The 17,167-nt window shown below is 45.6% G+C and overlaps 1 protein-coding gene across 1 annotated transcript in view; it reads left to right on the top strand.

The window, feature by feature from the left end:
• The first annotated feature begins 1,688 nt into the window (after window positions 1-1,688).
• The window catches only part of LOC126522397 (prestin-like), a 294,487-nt gene continuing 279,008 nt past the window's right edge, over window positions 1,689-17,167 (top strand). The window contains exon 1 of the mRNA XM_050171141.2: window positions 1,689-1,955. Within this exon, the coding sequence (XP_050027098.1) occupies window positions 1,811-1,955 (145 nt within the window). The 5' untranslated portion in view covers window positions 1,689-1,810. The remainder of the gene's footprint in view (window positions 1,956-17,167) is intronic.

Below are 17,167 nucleotides of genomic sequence, written 5' to 3'. Positions count from 1 at the left end.
GTAGAGGACGTGGCCATTCGTCAGCACTGTATAAGCCTCACCCATTCTTCTAACCTCACTAAGGCCAATGATATCCCAAACAATGCCTGATAGTTCCTCAAGCAGTCCTGCTAAGCTAGCTTCACTCGAGAGAGTTCGTGTGTTAAACATTGTCAGGCACAGTTTCTATTGACGGCCTGTCCGGGTCCAGAGATTCTTAGCACCCTCTGCTGCGTTACAGGTCTGACCGCCGCCTTGATCAGCTTCTGGGGACTGTGGGCTAGTGGTTGATCAAATGAGTATATGATTAATTCCGTATTATTATATTATGTTTTTTATTAGTGATTCGTGAAATAATTCATTGTTTTTCTTCTCAGTTGTAGTAACGGTTGCGGTAAGTAAACTGCTACGGTTTTATGTATGTCACATATTCTGTGTGTTTTCTGTACATGTTATATTTCCTGCATCCCTTACTGAATGTCTCACTTTGAGGTCTGTAAGGTATGTTTAAACAAAAATAAGTAAAGATATAAATAGGTAAAATCAAGCATGTGTTCCGCACATCATACTCAACGTGGTCCATATGAAATTAAAGTTTCGTTTTAACGCGCGTAGCCAGGTTGGCGCCCACTTGGCACTGCCCACCCCCCCGCTCTCGAAATTTCTGTATCCGGGGTACCTGGCCTAAAACGACGTGCCACAACACTCGCCTGCGCTCTCCACTTTTCTCTCGGTAAAGTGCGTGCTCTCCCCCCCCCCCCCCCTAACTCGCTACGCCATTGACCCTTTCCTGGGGACTTACAGCACGTTCTATGCGACTGCTACCGTAAATTGTCAGAGAAGCAATCTACACTTGCAGCGCGACACGAATCTAGAGCCGTGATAGATTTTGGACTCTTGGAGGAGCACCATTTGGATCAGTAAATATGTTCCAAAACACCAGGTTATGACGTCATACTCGAGCTACTGTGAACCAGTGCCATTTGCCATTTCTGTAAACAACGAGCTCCGAACGCTTAAGAAAGTGGGGAACGAGAACCGCGGCTTCAACTGCTCTAGCTTGAACCTTGCCGCGCCACGGCACGCGCATGCGCGGAGACCTTTAAGCACCACCTCGAGTTGCTGACGACGTCAGTTGCGGGGGCGTTTCTATTCAGGAATCGTTACGTCGTGCCGAGCAGGCACCTTAGAGCCGAGCAACCGTAGGCGCCCTCTGGGAGCAGTCTATTTCTGACTTGGCGGTTGCGCGTATGCCTCCGTGACGAGGGGCTTTCCTCGCCCCTCCTCCTCCGTTTATATTTTTTTTTTCTCCTCCATGTTTCTTCTCCTCATCATCTTCCCTCCTCTCCGGGGCGCTCGGGCCCGGGGCTGGCTGCGTCGATCCGGCGCTCCGAAATTCGCGATCTGCGCGCGGCTCGCGCCACCCCTTCAAAACAAGAGCGGCGGCCGAGTTGTTTTCCAGACGACCCAGTCTGTCGTCGCCGCTGCTCATCGGGTCAAGGTTATGGGGGCACTCCGGGACTTGTGGCGCTGTTCCCGCGGACGCGCGCGGGAATCCGTCGCGTGACGCGGCCGTTTGGCAGGTTAGATGCTCTGGCTCCCTGTTGGTGCTCGGGACAGGCAAAGGATACGCGCGGTGTGGTGGACCTACGGCTCTGGCCCCGGAGAAAGGGAAAGAGAGAGAGAGTCCTTTGGTGCACCGAGTGAGCTCTGCGACTCTCCGTTGTGAGTTGGCGGTGCGATTATCGTGTTGTGCTTCGGCTGCAGCCTCCCGGCTTCTGGGCGCCGTCGCCTTCGAGCGGAAGCGCGCTTAACGCTCGAGTGCCCGTCGATGAAGCTGGTGCGACGCCTGTCCGCGTCGGCCGAAGCCGCCGCGGCGTCGTGCGCGCGCCGCAGCTCGTCGGCGCTGGAGTTCCAGCTCCGGCGACACGGGCTGCTGGACGCGACAGCCCGGTTTACGCGCCTCTCTGGGTCAGGTGAGTGTGACGTGAATTCCACAATGAGCTTCCGGGGGAAATGCCTTCCCGCGCATCACCGGGAAAAGGGGGACACTTTATCGGGGAGGAGAAAAGAGTGGCGCTTTGTCAAGTGAAAAACAGCTCGAGAGATGGAGCGACCGACTCGTTTCGCCGCATTACGACATATATACGTGATCGCGGTTCGTAAGCACGCCGCGTGCCGGAAGCAGCAGAGCGCAGCCGCACGAAACTAGCCCATCTGGCATAACAGGGATTCCTCGCAGACCTTCGTAGCTTCTTCGAGATATGGCCTTGCCTTATTCTTTGCGACGAATGTTTAAATGCCGGTAACATCGATTCCGAGACTGGGGACGACAAAACTTGGCTGCGTTCTTCGGGATAGTGGAAAGAGAGAGAGAACTGCATTGCTGTTCGGCGAGGAAGTGCATTTTTAGTTAGTGTATAGTGAGCGATAACTGATGGAGTCATATTAAGTACAAATTATTGTGCGAAAAAGCCCCACAATAAATTACAGCTAAGCAGACTCATCCTGCAGTGTTCCCTCTTAGCTGTTGGATGATATCGGGCACGACACATATTTGTCGGTCAAGCCATATGGCCCAGTACGCATGGCTTCTGTCGGGAAGTTTATTGCATTATTAAAAAAAGGAGCAACAGAAGGATGTATAACTGAACCTTATCGTACTCTGTCCTATCTTTATCGTAAGTTCACGCCGCTCAATTAGTAAGTGCGCAAAAAGAAGGAAGCAAAATGAAAAACTAGGCCATTTTTGAAGATTGTTTTTGAGTTTAATGTTACGTTACAAATCCTGGAAGAAGCTAAATGGCCCCATTTGCGCTCGATGCCAATGAGATTACCAGCATCATCATGGGTTCCAGTTTTTAACTTAATGTTTCCTTTTTTACTGACCCTATCCATTCCCCGCAAGGGGCTTGCAAAGTCGCGATCATTAACGAAATAATTAAAATAATCATATCATTATGCGTAATATGACAGCGAAGGGTAAAGGAAGAGAAAATAATAAGTTTGAAAATACAGGCATTCTTCAAAAATGCATATTACAGCTAAAACGCTGATTTGTTATGGAATATGCTGCATGTAACTGGTCGACAAGAAATAAGCACAAGACAATCCCTTCGAGTGAAAGTCTGTGAGTGAAATGTGTCCGTTTCTGGGAAACATGGGAGGAAGTAAACAGTTGGGACAGAATTTGAAGTTTTATTTTTCGTTCTTTTACTGTATTGGTCGTAAGATGAATTCCCTAATTCATCGCCTTGGGTTGTAAGTGGTGCGTGCAAGCAGATTTATTGCTGCAGGGTAGATGTTTTGCAAGTATGCGCTTGATGCCATTTATAGAGAAACTCTGAACACGCTCTCCTGGGCTTTCCGCACTGCTACTGTCAAAGATGTGCTTTTAGGTCAAGAACGAACGAGTTACCTGGATGAGCGTCCTTTCCTTATAAAAACGACACTCAGCTACGGGTTCTGCAGAAGACCGCAAGGGGAACATTCCCCCTCACACATTCCTGCCTCTTTCGGCCGACACTTGCCTCTCCACTAAATGCAAAGTCTTTGCAAACGTCTTTTCCTCCATATCACATATCTTTCGAAGCATGTTGTCTTCTTTCCGTTCCGATGTTCGCACTTTCTCTACCCTTCTGTATATGTGTGTAACGTACAATGTATGCATTGTTGTGTTTTTGCTTGATTTTTGTCCCTTATCTACATGTATATCTCAATAATTTTGTGTTTTGTGTTCTATTTTTTATCCTGTAACTCTAGTAGTTGCGTTACCTTCTGATTTATTTTTTATTTAGTTTTTCTGTGCGCCCGTATGTAGCCCTCCCGTTCTTCATCGGCGCAGAAAATAACGATTGATTGATTGATTGATTGATTGATTGATTGATTGATTGATTGATTGATTGATTGATTGATTGATTGATTGATTGATTGATTGATTGATTGATTGATTGATTGATTGATTGATTGATTGATTGCAAGAGTTACTTGCAGTAGGCAGTAATTTTTGTCTGGGCATTGAATTGTTTCTCAACGTCACTGAGACAATGCAGTTGTCGATGCGCTAGGTTGCGTTGACCTGCTTCAATTCACTTCCCTCAATGTCGGCACAGCATGGGTGTGCCACATCCGCCGATAAGAGCAACACTAGTTCGTTATCAGGCAGGTGTTTGGTCAGTAAGTTTCGCATGTTCGTTATAAAGGATGATTGGCTTTACCCGAGGACCGCTGTAATCGGATCCGACTGTAGCGTTGGTAGCATCGTCAGGGAAGCCAGAGTGTTAAACAGGGCTTGAGTGCACCCTACAGTCTTGTGCCAGTCCGGGAGTGCTTGTGCTTTGCCTCAGCCAACAAAGCGCACACCGGCACAACCTGCGCTAATTCACAAGCCATGATTTGACACGTCGCTCGCACGATCGCTTGCCAAGACAGTTGACACTCGCGATAAGAACAGCCTTGAGATTGAGCGAGTGTAACGCTTTGCGGGCAGCTTCAGTGAGCACGGCTGCCAACTCCACTATTCTCTATTCTTTCGCTAAGAATTTCCTCCCCTTTCTGTGTCTTTCTCATGTCACTGGTCGATACTTAAGCGCCGTCCGCGCGCTATGCAATTACGATGCGGTCAGGAGACCATTTCCACTTCCCTTTCAACTATACCCTCTCTAACGTTGCACGTATCCATCCCAACGAGCCACGTGACGATCACACCTGAACGCAAGAACCACATTATCGCTGTTTCCTGGGTATGGTGCGATAAATACGACATCAAGGTTATCTTTAACTTTACTTCGCGCTTTCATGTCACAACGCGAGCTATCGCAGACAAAGGAAAATAAAAGTGCTCCTGGACCTCGCCTTTTTTCCGGCTTTCACGTTTATTTACTTTTCCTTTCTTTTTTCACATCTTAGTGGCTGTTCACGAGGCTCCAGAGTAAACAATGAAGCGTACATTGGTGCCCGTACTCTTACGCGACCGCAAGGAACATGTATAAAAGGCTCGGTACATTAAACCTCCAAATGCTTTATACTCACTGAAGCTTGTTCAACATGACTGGTGCCTCCGAGTACAAGGATGTCAGAAAAGCGGTGCGCCAGCAGGCCAGCTAAAACTTTCGACGCTATACCGCTGAGACTGAACGACTGCTACACAGCTATCCCGATTGAATTCATCGTTGTTTGTTCTACGACGTGCCTCGATAAACGGCACTTCATTACTCGTTTTCTAAATGAATGTCTGTACGGACCGCAGTCAATTGATGATTGTGGCCTTTTTTGTTCTTTCCATTTCTTTGTTTTCTTTATTTATGATTCCCACCACTGACCCTCTCACCTGCTTAGGCCACTGAACCATCCTTGTCATAAAGTTCATTCATTCATCCATTCATTCGCTTATTTATTACGGTGACATTGAGCTGTGTTTCTAGAAAAAGCAACATGTGCAACGTCATGACTACTTTACAGCTTCATTCTGCCTTCTCGGAGCAGCTACATCCGCTGAGAAGTATCCGCTACACCGGCTGACGCAGCTGATTGGTCCAAACGTTAACGCGAACAACGACTATGACAATCTCGTTATGTCGAGAGCCGGCGGGACATCTATTAATCATGCAACGTTAATTTGAAACACAATGTAGCTATCTTGGTGCGCAGTTAAGGAAAGCGTGCACGCTCGCCGTCTGTTTGCGCTCGCCAACTTCGCAGGAAGGCTTCTGCGCATGTACAGCATTTAGCAGGCGATGCTCTCACAACACATGCAGCCTACCGGGAATAAAGAGTGCGATAGCAGCTGAAGTTGAAGAGGTGGCGCTGACAGTCAGAGAGAGCTCAAATTCCTCTCCTCGAAGCGCAGTTCGATCTTAGACGCTGTCAGCGACACGATGAGGTCAAGAGGATCGGAAGAAGAGCGGGAGTGAGCCAACATTCCTGCCGAAAGTGCTGCTTTCGCCTTTAATTCACGCCGTCGTACCACTGCGCCTGGAGGAGGCATTCTGTTGGCTGCTATCGTAAACTCCAGCGGCAGCCTGTGCAACGCGGAATGTTGTATTCAGTGCTAAATTTCGCCGAGTTCATTCTCCGTGAATAATTTTTTAGACTTTTGAGATTATATAGCGATTTCGAAACTTTCGCGTGATGATTGATCGGTGTTGTCGAGCACTGTATCCGTATATATCGATGTCGAAGACGGTGTTCTGTGGGTTAGTGAGAAAAGTATAGTGCACGATAACCGTTAAAGGAGAAATTGTTCGATCTCTGTCGCGACACGGAGGGATCTTGGTATACAGCTTTACATACAGCCTTCTTTTTTTTTATTTAACGCAGCGCGCTCAGTACTTTCAGGTCTCGAACGGCATATCAATATCAGCATGGCATATATAGCGTTCTCGACAATAAAATAGCGAGCGCAGATTCTTAAAGAAAGAAAACGCAAGCATTCTTCACCAACATATGTTGCATCTGGCATGCCTCAGGGTTCAGTTTTAGGCCCAATGCATTTTTTAATCTACAGTGGTGATTTACCAAGTCGTGTTTTTCCAACATTCATCCTTACGCCCATGATTGTGTTATATTTAGAGAAATTTGCAGGGACCGTGATGAACATATATTGCAATCAGACTTAGATTGATTTGGTGCAACAAGTGGCTTATGAAATTAAACATTATTAAGTGAAAACTAATGCATGTTTTTCGCCCAGTTTAATAACTACGCTTATAACATGTATTGTGCTATCGATATCTCGGAATCAATATAACGTCCGACCTAACTTGGAAAAGTCCCGGCACCGTAATAATTAATAAAGCAAATCGAATTCTAGGGTGCTTACGTCGAAGTTTGAATAAGTCTCCAAGAGAACTAAAATTGCTTCTTTGATAAACCCTCGTGCGCCTCAAATTAGAATATGCCGCTACTGTTTGGGATCCTGATAACCTTATTAATGCACTTGAACTGATTCGGAACAATGCCACTCGTTTCATACTAGCCAGTTATTTCCGTGCATCCAGCGTAACAGCAATGAAAGCGCTTATCATTGCCTGATTAATCGTCACGCAGGAAAGTTTTTCGCGAATGCTTATTTTACAGAGTTTACCATCATCATAATCTACATGCTGAGCTCACCCCTGCGCATGCGTACCTTTCATCGCGGGTTGACCACAATAGTAAAGTTGGTTGCACATCGTCTCGCACAAACACATTTCTGCACTATTTCGTACCGAGCACCTCACGGGACTGGAACCACCTTCCCGCCAATGTTGTTTCCATCCACGGATCATGCTTTCTTCAGACAATCCTTATATGCATTTTTACAGTGAAGCTCTTAGCCTCTCATTGGTCGGCATTTTTTGTGTCGATGTCCGTGGGCAAAAATGTGTGCCGATCCCGGAGGTTGTGCAATACCGGGCCGACCAGCGGCGGAGGTGAAGCAAGCTTCAAGCACTCAGCAAAGTGAAGTGAAAACTGCACACATTTTTTGGGATCACGCATATAACCTACAGAGACGCATTCGTTTCAATAAAGCACAAGTACAAAACAAGCATCCGAAGCACACAAATGAGGAGAAGGCGCTCCTGGTATAACAATGCGAAGCAAGTAGCGCTCCGCGCATACGTTCCGCGGTAAAGATTACTGTTGCGCAAGCTGCCGCGGCGACGGCAGCTTGCGACGTGGGGAGTGACGTCACTAGTCTTTCGTATATAAAAGAACAAGCCTAGAAACTGATTCCATTGTTGTTACAGCAGCACTATGTGTAGGCAACGCATAGTTAGGACTGCCGAGGAGCAGAGTGAATAAGAGGAGCGGCAAAGGGAAAACGAAACGGTAGTACGACCAGCGGTGGCATGCTGTCAAGTTGACCATTCCTTCCATTACTACTAGCACTCTAAATTACCGTTGCGCTAAAGCAATAAAGCATTGAATACCACCCTCAGCAGTCGTAGTGGCAGTTTTTAACAGCTTTGCGGGACATCCGCTTTCGCAGGGCCAGGATGGCGAGTCAATCTTTTTCGTTCTAACTGTGCCACATAGCAAGTCATTTTGTTTGTATTACGGGTTTTTTTCTTTGTTTTATCCTTATTTCTTGTTGTATTCTGCCTTAACAGTTTTCGCATTACCGTTCCTTTTGTATAACTTTGTTTAACATACCGCTCCTTGGTAACCCACTCTCCTGTACAATGCATTTGCGTTTGAGGGTAGGTGGAATAAATAAAAGAAAAAAATAATAATGAACACAAAGTTATGCTTGCTCACACGCGATAAAGCTAAGCACTAGAATAAGCTTATGGTGTTAGAATTAATTATTTGGAACTAACTCTCTTCGCCCGTACTAAAAAAAGGCACAAAGAGAACTTGGGCTTTTCAGCAGAAACAACAAAGCCTATCCTGTTTTCTTAACGATCAGTCCAAAGACTCTAGAAGCGGCTGCCCCAGAGAGGTACAGGTATTCGGTTTGGTTTATTTATTAAGTTGTTTGTTGATATCTTGTCAATTGTTCACTTTCAAGTATTGAAGCATATGTCAAACTTGTAACCATGTCTTTGTTGCTACTGCTCGGTACTCGTTGATAAGTGAACACAGTATATCTTATTGGTTCAAGCAGTGATTAAGTACATCTGTCTGCGGTGTTTATGTTGCGTGCGGTGACATGCTGCGCCTTTATTTTCACTTATTTTTATTTCATTGGGTGTGTATTTCTTCTTCCCTTCCTCGCTGTCGTATGTAGTCAAGGGGTTGAGGGTTTTTCAAGCCGTCTCTATGCGGCTTTTCCTAATCCGTTGTTAAATGCAAAAGAAAGACTGACCGACGAATTGATTGATTGATTGATTGATTGATTGATTGATTGATTGATTGATTGATTGATTGATTGATTGATTGATTGATTGATTGATTGATTGATTGATTGATTGATTGATTGATTGATTGATTGATTGATTGATTGATTGTGAGAACAAGTCGAACTTACCTTTGACGTCGAAGGTTTCCTTCTGAGGAGCATGTACTTATCTGAGGAACCCTTGTTTGCGTTGAGCAACATTGAAATGGGTGTCAACTTTCCGCGTTACTTGCCACGGTTGGACGTTGAAGTGCTGTGCTCGAGGTGATGGGTTCAATCCCAGCCATCCCTGGCTAGTTTGCCATTTCTTCTTGAAAAAAATTGGCAAGTAGTAGTGTCAAGTGTATACATGGAACAAGCCGGACCATAAAATGCAATCTTACCACAAATATTGAGCAAGAACAGACCAAAGGTACGCACAAGATCTTTTTATATTTAATTTTAAAAGAAAACTGCTGGACACTGCATCAAGTAAGACAACGACAGAACGGTTAGAGTTTGAAATGGTACATAACTCAATGAATCATCACTAATAATAATCATCATCAGCCTGGTTACGCCCACTGCAGGGCAAAGGCCTCTCTTATACTTCTCCAACTACCCCGGTCATGTACTAATTGTGGCCATGTCGTCCCTGCCAACTTCTTAATCTCATCCGCCCACCTAACTTTCTGCCGCCCCCTGCTACGCTTCCCTTCCCTTGAAATCTAGTCCGCAACCCTTAATGACCATCGGTTATCTTCCCTCCGCATTACATGTCCTGCCCAAGCCCATTTCTTTTTCTTGATTTCAACTAAGATGTCATTAACTCGCGTTTGTTCCCTCACCCAATTTGATCTTTTCTTATCCCTTAACGTTACGCCCATCATTCTTCTTTCCATAGCTCGTTGCGTCGTCCTCAATTTATAAGTAGAACCCTTTTCGTAAGCCTCCAGGTTTCTGCCCCCTACGTGAGTACTGGTAAGACACCGCTGTTATACACTTTTCTCTTGAGGGATAATGGCAACCTGCTGTTCATGATCTGAGAATGCCTGCCAAACGCACCCCATCCCATTCTTATTCTTCTGATTATTTTAGTATCATGATCCGGATCCGCGGTCATTAACAATATCATCAATAATGTATCATCAATAAAACAACGAGCCAGTTGCAGAAACTTTTTAGTAGCGCCAAGTATGAGTCCATCGCAGTAAAGGTGCACACCAAAAAAATGCTACGTCGTTCCTCAAAACTATAGCAGCATAGCCGGCCACCGAGCTAGCCGGAACTAGTGCCAATACATTGCGATGTCCTGCTTCCACGTGATCACATTCTGGGTCACAAAGTCGCAACGCAGTCAGCTCCTGGAGAACGAAGCGGAAACAGGCTGAAAAAAGAAAAGCTAATAAAATTAGTTATTTAAGGCACTCTGTATGCTCGCCAGTATCTTTTTTTCTGCGAGTTAGAGGTGAAGGACATTCGTTTAAGACAAATAATTGAAAATTTGAAAATATTATGTCAGTGCAGCTTTAAAATACAGAATGAAAGGAAGCGGGTCGGGGAGGGTCGCGCCAATTTCCTTCGTGCTCACACTGACATACCTTACCAATGACATGAGCTGTTGGGAACGCGTCCGGTAAGCTTCTCTAAACGGGCGCGTGTTATTTCTGCACTCAGCTTGACGGCAGAATGCACGAGTGACGTAACGTCAACAAACAGCCATGGCGTTGGGATGCACGTCTCGCCACTGAATTACGTATACTATGTTGCAGCACGCCTCGGTGTCACCTATCATAGTTGTGTTATCTGTACTCCTAATTGCGAACTCCTCGAATTCTCGCATAGGTTAACGCAATATTTGTACTCTACCCACGTGTGCAGCATGAGAGGACATGGCTTAAAACGCGTCCACACGTTGGATGGCTCTGCAGGACGACTGTTCCGCAGACAATAATTTTGCAGCCAGTCCGGTTGGAAAGGGTATCCACACGGCGGACTGGGCGAGCATGAAGGATGCGTGTACTGTCTGCGCCCCACTCTCCGCGAATACTATAGTGACAGAATTATGCGACAGCAGTGTCAACCGTGGAGGCTGAGAAAAAAAAAACGAAAAATAAAACGAAGGTTGGAGCCGCGGTGGTCGTTTTGTCCGAAGTGGAAAACGGCCGAGTGTTTGTTTCCTCAAAACACGCTCTTTTGTCGACAGAACGACAGCGATTGTTGTCAGACATAGAAAGCATTATAAGCCTGGTCTGCGGTGTTCCAGCGACAGAATCTGGATGCAAGAAATACCTCGGCATGTTCCATCCACGCCAGCGGTCCGAGACGAGTGTTCACGTGACGCGCCGTCCTGCACTGAAAGCCCAAATTTGTTCCGTCGTATGGTTGCACTGCACAGAGCAGCAATTGCACGATGGGCGGAGCCCTTCTATAGGCATCTTCCCTCCTGTCATCTCCATAGCGATGTGAATAAGCTTCGGAGCGATACTATTTTAATTGTTATCTTATTGCACTGACTAGGCGTACGAGATTAAACCGATATGCTGTAGTGAATGCGTCATTAAAGCATACATATTGTACACTCACAGTGTAAATGCATGTTTCGAAATGCAAACACCTAAATAAACAAAACATGTTAATGAAACCATGCAGTCGATCTGCACGGTGTCGGTCTGACCTTTCGGTCCCTTTTCTGCACAAACAATTTTGTTTGAAATTTACGCCGTTACTTTCAAAGGCTGGAAACCTCTGTCAATTTTTCAGCTCTCCAAGGGCAAAAAAAAAAAAACACGGTTTTTTTCGCTCTAAAAATTTCGTGTTTCCATTTTTCTGGTTTTTCTCCTGTTCTTTCATTTCTAAATTTTTTTCTTTCTTTTTCCTTTCTTTTTTTTTACCATTCGCGTCTCCACAAACGACCCCAACCTCTATTCGGTCTCTCCTGTGTCATACCTCAACGAGGTAACAAGGCGGTGAACACAGGGTTGTTCTCACACGCTATGCTTATCTGCCTCGTCTCTCTCTCTCTCTATCTGTCTCTTTCTCTATCTCTCTCTCTCTCTCTCTGTTTTCTTTATTTCTTTGGAAAAAAGCAGCTGCGAGATGAGCATTTGCTGCACGTGCCGTCGAGTGGTTGCGCAGCTCGGTGGCCACAGGGCGACGGACACGTGGGCGATTTTCTTTTTATTTTTCTTTTTTCGTCTCGTCCGAGGTTTCAGACATGTGGAACGGCGATTTCCGTGTAACTCCTGGGGACTGGTCCAGGCCGGTCTCTCAATCGTGCAGGCAGACTATTCGCCGACGACTTTGGTGTTGCCGGTTGAATTCCGGCGGATGTCTGTGAACGCACTGCATAAGCTGGAAGGTTTTCGCAGCGTGTACAAATAATTGAGAGCTAGAAAAAATCTAAACAAATAATGTCGCGGTAATAAGTTGCTTCCATTTTTTTTTATTCAGATAAACGTAAAATAAAGAGGTTTAGCGGCCTTATAAGGGTGATGGCTGCTCCTTTTCATTTACCATCTAATAGTAATGATAAAAGAATAGTGGACCGGATTAACGTCTTAGACCCGCAAAATCTGGCGCAGAGCTAGCTAGAGAGAGCAATCGAGGTATGCGCATGCAGTCCTAGACACAGCGGAACATGCAGGGACGAAATGCGAGTACAAGCTTCGCTACGAATTCTACTGAGTCCCGATACATATGCGTTTATTGATTACAAAAGAGGCTGCAATAAGGCTAAAGATGAACACACATCTGAGGAAAATGCACAAGTTGCGTATTGCACGCGCAAAGAGACAGTACACAGTTGAAGGCGTGCTTCACCACACAGGCCGCGGAAGGATGAATACGGCAGAGATATTAGATAACAAATGCACATGAATACTAATCTTGAAGGCGGGTTGCGATTACATAATGCTGTCCAGTGCGGCATCTATACTATACGTTTAGTACGCATGTGTCTTGAGAGTATGTTAAAGAGCGTTCAATGCTTTTTGGGTATCCTGTTTTCGATGGCATAGGGCCGACCAAATTTACGAGTAAAGCAGCTAGATGGCGATCAATTTCGTATAGTTTTCGTTCTAGCTGTCGTCAAGGCGGGCTGTGTGTTCGGCAGTCAAATACTATAGATGGCGGACGACCTCATTCGTTGTTCCAACAAGAGTAAGCTGAGGACAACACACGTATTAAATTGTACAGGTATATTGTATGGTGCACGCTGTACCAAGTCGCAGGCGATGAATTACTGTTTCGGTTATTCTCGAACAGTCTAGATTCATGTGTTACTTACGATGAGAGCGCATTTCACAAAGGAATGATTCCGTGTTTTTTGAAAACCAGGTTGGACATGCACAATTCCTTCTTTTGAGTTATTAATTTATGAATCGCGTTTCCATTGCTGATATCGAAATAAAGTGAATTGCAGGATATTCATGTGGCCGGTTTCGTCGGTCAGCTCGCTCATTCGTTTCCTGTTATTCCAACATGTTCCAGCCCCCACTGCAATATACCACTTCAGAGTTTTCGTTTTTCTTCTTTTCCTTGGGGGGGGGGGGGGGGGTGGAGGGGGGGTGAACCCTACACTGTAAATATGTTTACATCTTTTCTTGTCGTACTGGTAATGCACTTACCGGGGAGGCCTTACAAAGATTTATAGAGGTTGACAACGGAACTCTAACTAGACTTGCGTTGGCAAAGGGCGTAGTTGACAACTATGCAATCATTCTGACAGCTTTGGGCGCACAGAAATATACGAATGGAGCGTTATATCCTTCCCTGCGAAATTACCTTGTCGGATATTTCTGTGCGCCCAAGGCTTTCAGAATGATTGCATAGTTGTCAACTACGTCTTTCACCAACGCAAGTCTATAGTTAAAGTTCCGTTGTCAGCCAATATAAAATTTTGGGAGGCCCCACAGGTAAGTGCATTACCAGTGCGACAAGATAACACCCTTAAAGATGTAACCCTTTTTACAGTTAGCTTAATATAACACCGCCAGCCCAGCCGAAGCTTCGCAATTAGGGCTTCATTGAAAACACCGTGACAGCGCGCGGGACTGCTGAATTGGCGGAGATACGGAAGGGGGTGGAGGGGGGAGGAAGGCATTGTCATATGGTACCACGTGCAAGCATATCGTCGACGATGTGTTTGCGAGTGGTTGGTTTTCATCACTGCCGTGTAGAGATGCGAAAGCCAACAAGGAGTCCGTACAAATCACACACTTTTCTGGCGCCTCGTATATATTGAGGCAATCAATGGCTCGGAAAATCGGCACTGATTGTTCTCTCGCTTACGATGACGTACGTCCTAGAAGACAAGCGTACTTCTCTTGTAAAGCTCGTATCGCATAAGCTATTCTCGCACGTTCTCGCTGGAAGAAGCGTTCGCGTAAGCGCAAACACAGTTTTCACACTCTCGAAATAGAAGCTGATGTAGTGCCATTTCTTTTGCCTCCAATCTCGAAGCGCCGCTTTTCACACGAAGACATTCGATTGATGTTTGTAGCTTCGGTAACCCCCCAAATGCCTTGGAGAGTAGCAGAGATGTGATTGTCCAGAAAACTATTGGTGGAAGTCGTTATTGATACTTCAGGAGCATGGCGTGTATCTGCGCATCGCGACGATCTGCTATCAGTAAGAGAAGTGGGTGGGCAGAATGCCGGGTAGGAATGCTCCAGAGGACTACGCCCGTTGAATAACGAAATACAAGCGCGCAAGCTTATTGCTTCGCTACCTGTATCACACAAAAATCATGCGTTTATTCGATGCCCTGTTTGTTCATTTTTTTTACTCCATATAATCTCCGCGACAAAGCGCCCTAAATTATATATCTTTTGAATTTCTCAAGAGTTAACGCATGTTTCCAGGCTCCCAATTACTGCAAAATGTGTCTCCCATGTTTCTGCTACAGCGAGGTGATAAGATGTAGCACGTGCGACTCATAGGCACATACTCCTAGCCTGTAACAGATTTAATTGGTAAAGGGAAGCCGCTGACAAATCGTGCAGAATTGTTGTGGAGTACGCGATTCTCCGTAATGGAAATTGTGAGGTATGTATGCTGCTCTAATTCGTGTAATAAATTTTGCGATACGTCTTTGTTCTGCGCGTGTGTTGATAGCGGTTAATCGTAGGGGTGCTGTTTTTCTTTCTTTTTTTAATCAGGGATTTGATAACGTATGTATATAAGTCATGTGTGTTCACTAAAGTGTCAGTTGCACGCCAGTGCTCGTCCGTGTGTTTCTTCTGCCCCTTCGTATTCACTTTAGCGGGGGTTTCCACAATGAACGTAAACCAACTTGCCGAACTTTCAGCCTTGTTTCAGTTGGTATTCAAGCATTTCCTACAGTCCGTTTGATCGCATCTGCTGTAAAAGGTGCTGTTGCAATACGGACCATTACCAACTTGCCAAATTTTCAATCGGAATAGATCGGAAATTTTCAATCGGAAGTGGAGCATGGACGCAATATTCTCTCTCTTTCTTTCTTCTTTTCTTTTTTTTACGTCTTCGTGTATGTGCGGGTACGTGTGTGTGTTTAGCACAAACTTAGATTAGTTACTTCCCGAATTTTACCGTTCGAAACCATCCTTCTCAGAAAAAGAAAAAAAAAAATGACCCACAGTCGACCGGCCGGTCTCTTGAGAAAAACCGAAGTCCTGGCGTTCGCCTCGTCAGAATCTTCTGTCTGAATCGCTGATTGCGAATCGCAGCATGTAATCTGGGAACGAGATGTCTGTCACATGATAATGACACGCTTCAGAACAACGTTTTTTTTTTTTTTTGCAAGCTCGGAGGTTCGATTCGCAGCTGCAGGGGCCATGTGCACATACCTACGCGGGCAGAATGCGAAAATGTTCGCGAGAATATGAGTACCCTGTAAGTACCCAAGCTTGTTAATCTAATCCAGAGCACTCCACTACGAAATCCATAGATATTGCTGGCGCTGCTCGGCTTTAGCAAGCAAAAAAAAAAACTCATCAATTGATCACGCGTATGCGAAGTAGGTGCCCCACCGTCAGCCAGATAGCGATGCACTCTGCAGCACACTCTCTGCGAAAGCCAACTGGGTTCAAGAAAGCTTGCATTTGCGTGTGTAGGCTACGGCATTTGCTTGCACTGCGAGAAGCGCGTAAATCTGACAGAAGCGAGCCCTAATGACCCTCCAGAGGTTGCTGGAACAGAGCGATATAGTTGGAAATGATTTATCGCAATTTGCATCATCCGATGCGAGCGGTGTCTGTTTCGTTTCGCCTTGTCTCGCATTATTTTCTGCGCTCGAATTCGTGCGCATTTCTGTTGCGACATGACTGAGTGTTTTCTGTCTGACTTCTGTTCCAGTTTGTCTTATCTGATCCCTGCTGTGAGCTGGATTTATGTGCCGGTGTGCTTCACGTGTCATTTGTCTTGCGCTATCTTCAAGTGCATTTACGTCACTCGACTTCGAGTCTGACTTTCTTTTTTTTTTCATTCTTGTCAACGTTCGTTTGTTCAGTGTCGGCTTGTGATTTCATGTTTAGTGTGTATACACACCCTGTGAAAAAGGGCAGCCGGCACTGCTTCAAGGCCACCATCATGTCCTAAATATAATGTACCTAAAGCAAACAGAAGAAGAAAAAAGGCACCTCAGGGCAATTTATAGCGGTCGTTTCAGGGTCCTCTGGCTGCGCAACAAAAGGTCGTGCATACCGGCTACAAAGCTTTATTGCTAGCGTAAGCGGCCGGTACTGCAAGCATAATGAAGCCAAGCTATCGCAATCACACATTTCATATTGATTTTTATTTTTTTGTCGCAATGCAGCTTCCATTCTCTCGTGCACGGCCAATGAACTATATATACTGCTGGGACACTCCGAAACATTGCTCTCAGTAATGACCAATGGTATCTTCTAGTCGCGCTTCTACCTCGCGCAACGAAGGTGGCCTTCGATGTGAATGATAAGGTAGGCGTGCAGAGATAAAGCGCACCCTCGTTACTCAGCATCTCAGCTGTTTGGGACTCTAGATGCTTAGTGAAGTGTAGCCGATAAGGGGTAGCAGCAGGGGTCATTGCATAGCGTGAAATAAGGGCAGCGGCGCGATCAATCCATATGCCAACGTTTCGTCAGACGCAAACTGCCTCACAGGGACACTCAACGTAAATGTGCCAGTTCAGAACAACTTCTCTTTCAAAACGTAGTAAGAGGTTCATTACTATAACAGGAAGTCAACGACACATGGCGTTTGTTTTAAATATACCGCGCGAAAATTTCAGCGCTGGTGTACGACAATGTAACATCAGAGATCTCTTTTGGTTCGCTGGGGCGCAGTGAAGGTTCTAGGAATGTGTAAATCTAGGCCTCTGGCTGCTTTAGAATACGGTCAATCCTTACCAGTAAAAAAAATAATAAC

The sequence above is a fragment of the Dermacentor andersoni genome, chromosome 6, assembly GCF_023375885.2.
Source record: "Dermacentor andersoni chromosome 6, qqDerAnde1_hic_scaffold, whole genome shotgun sequence".
NCBI lineage: Eukaryota > Metazoa > Arthropoda > Arachnida > Ixodida > Ixodidae > Dermacentor > Dermacentor andersoni.
This window is presented reverse-complemented; position numbering and strand designations above follow the sequence as displayed.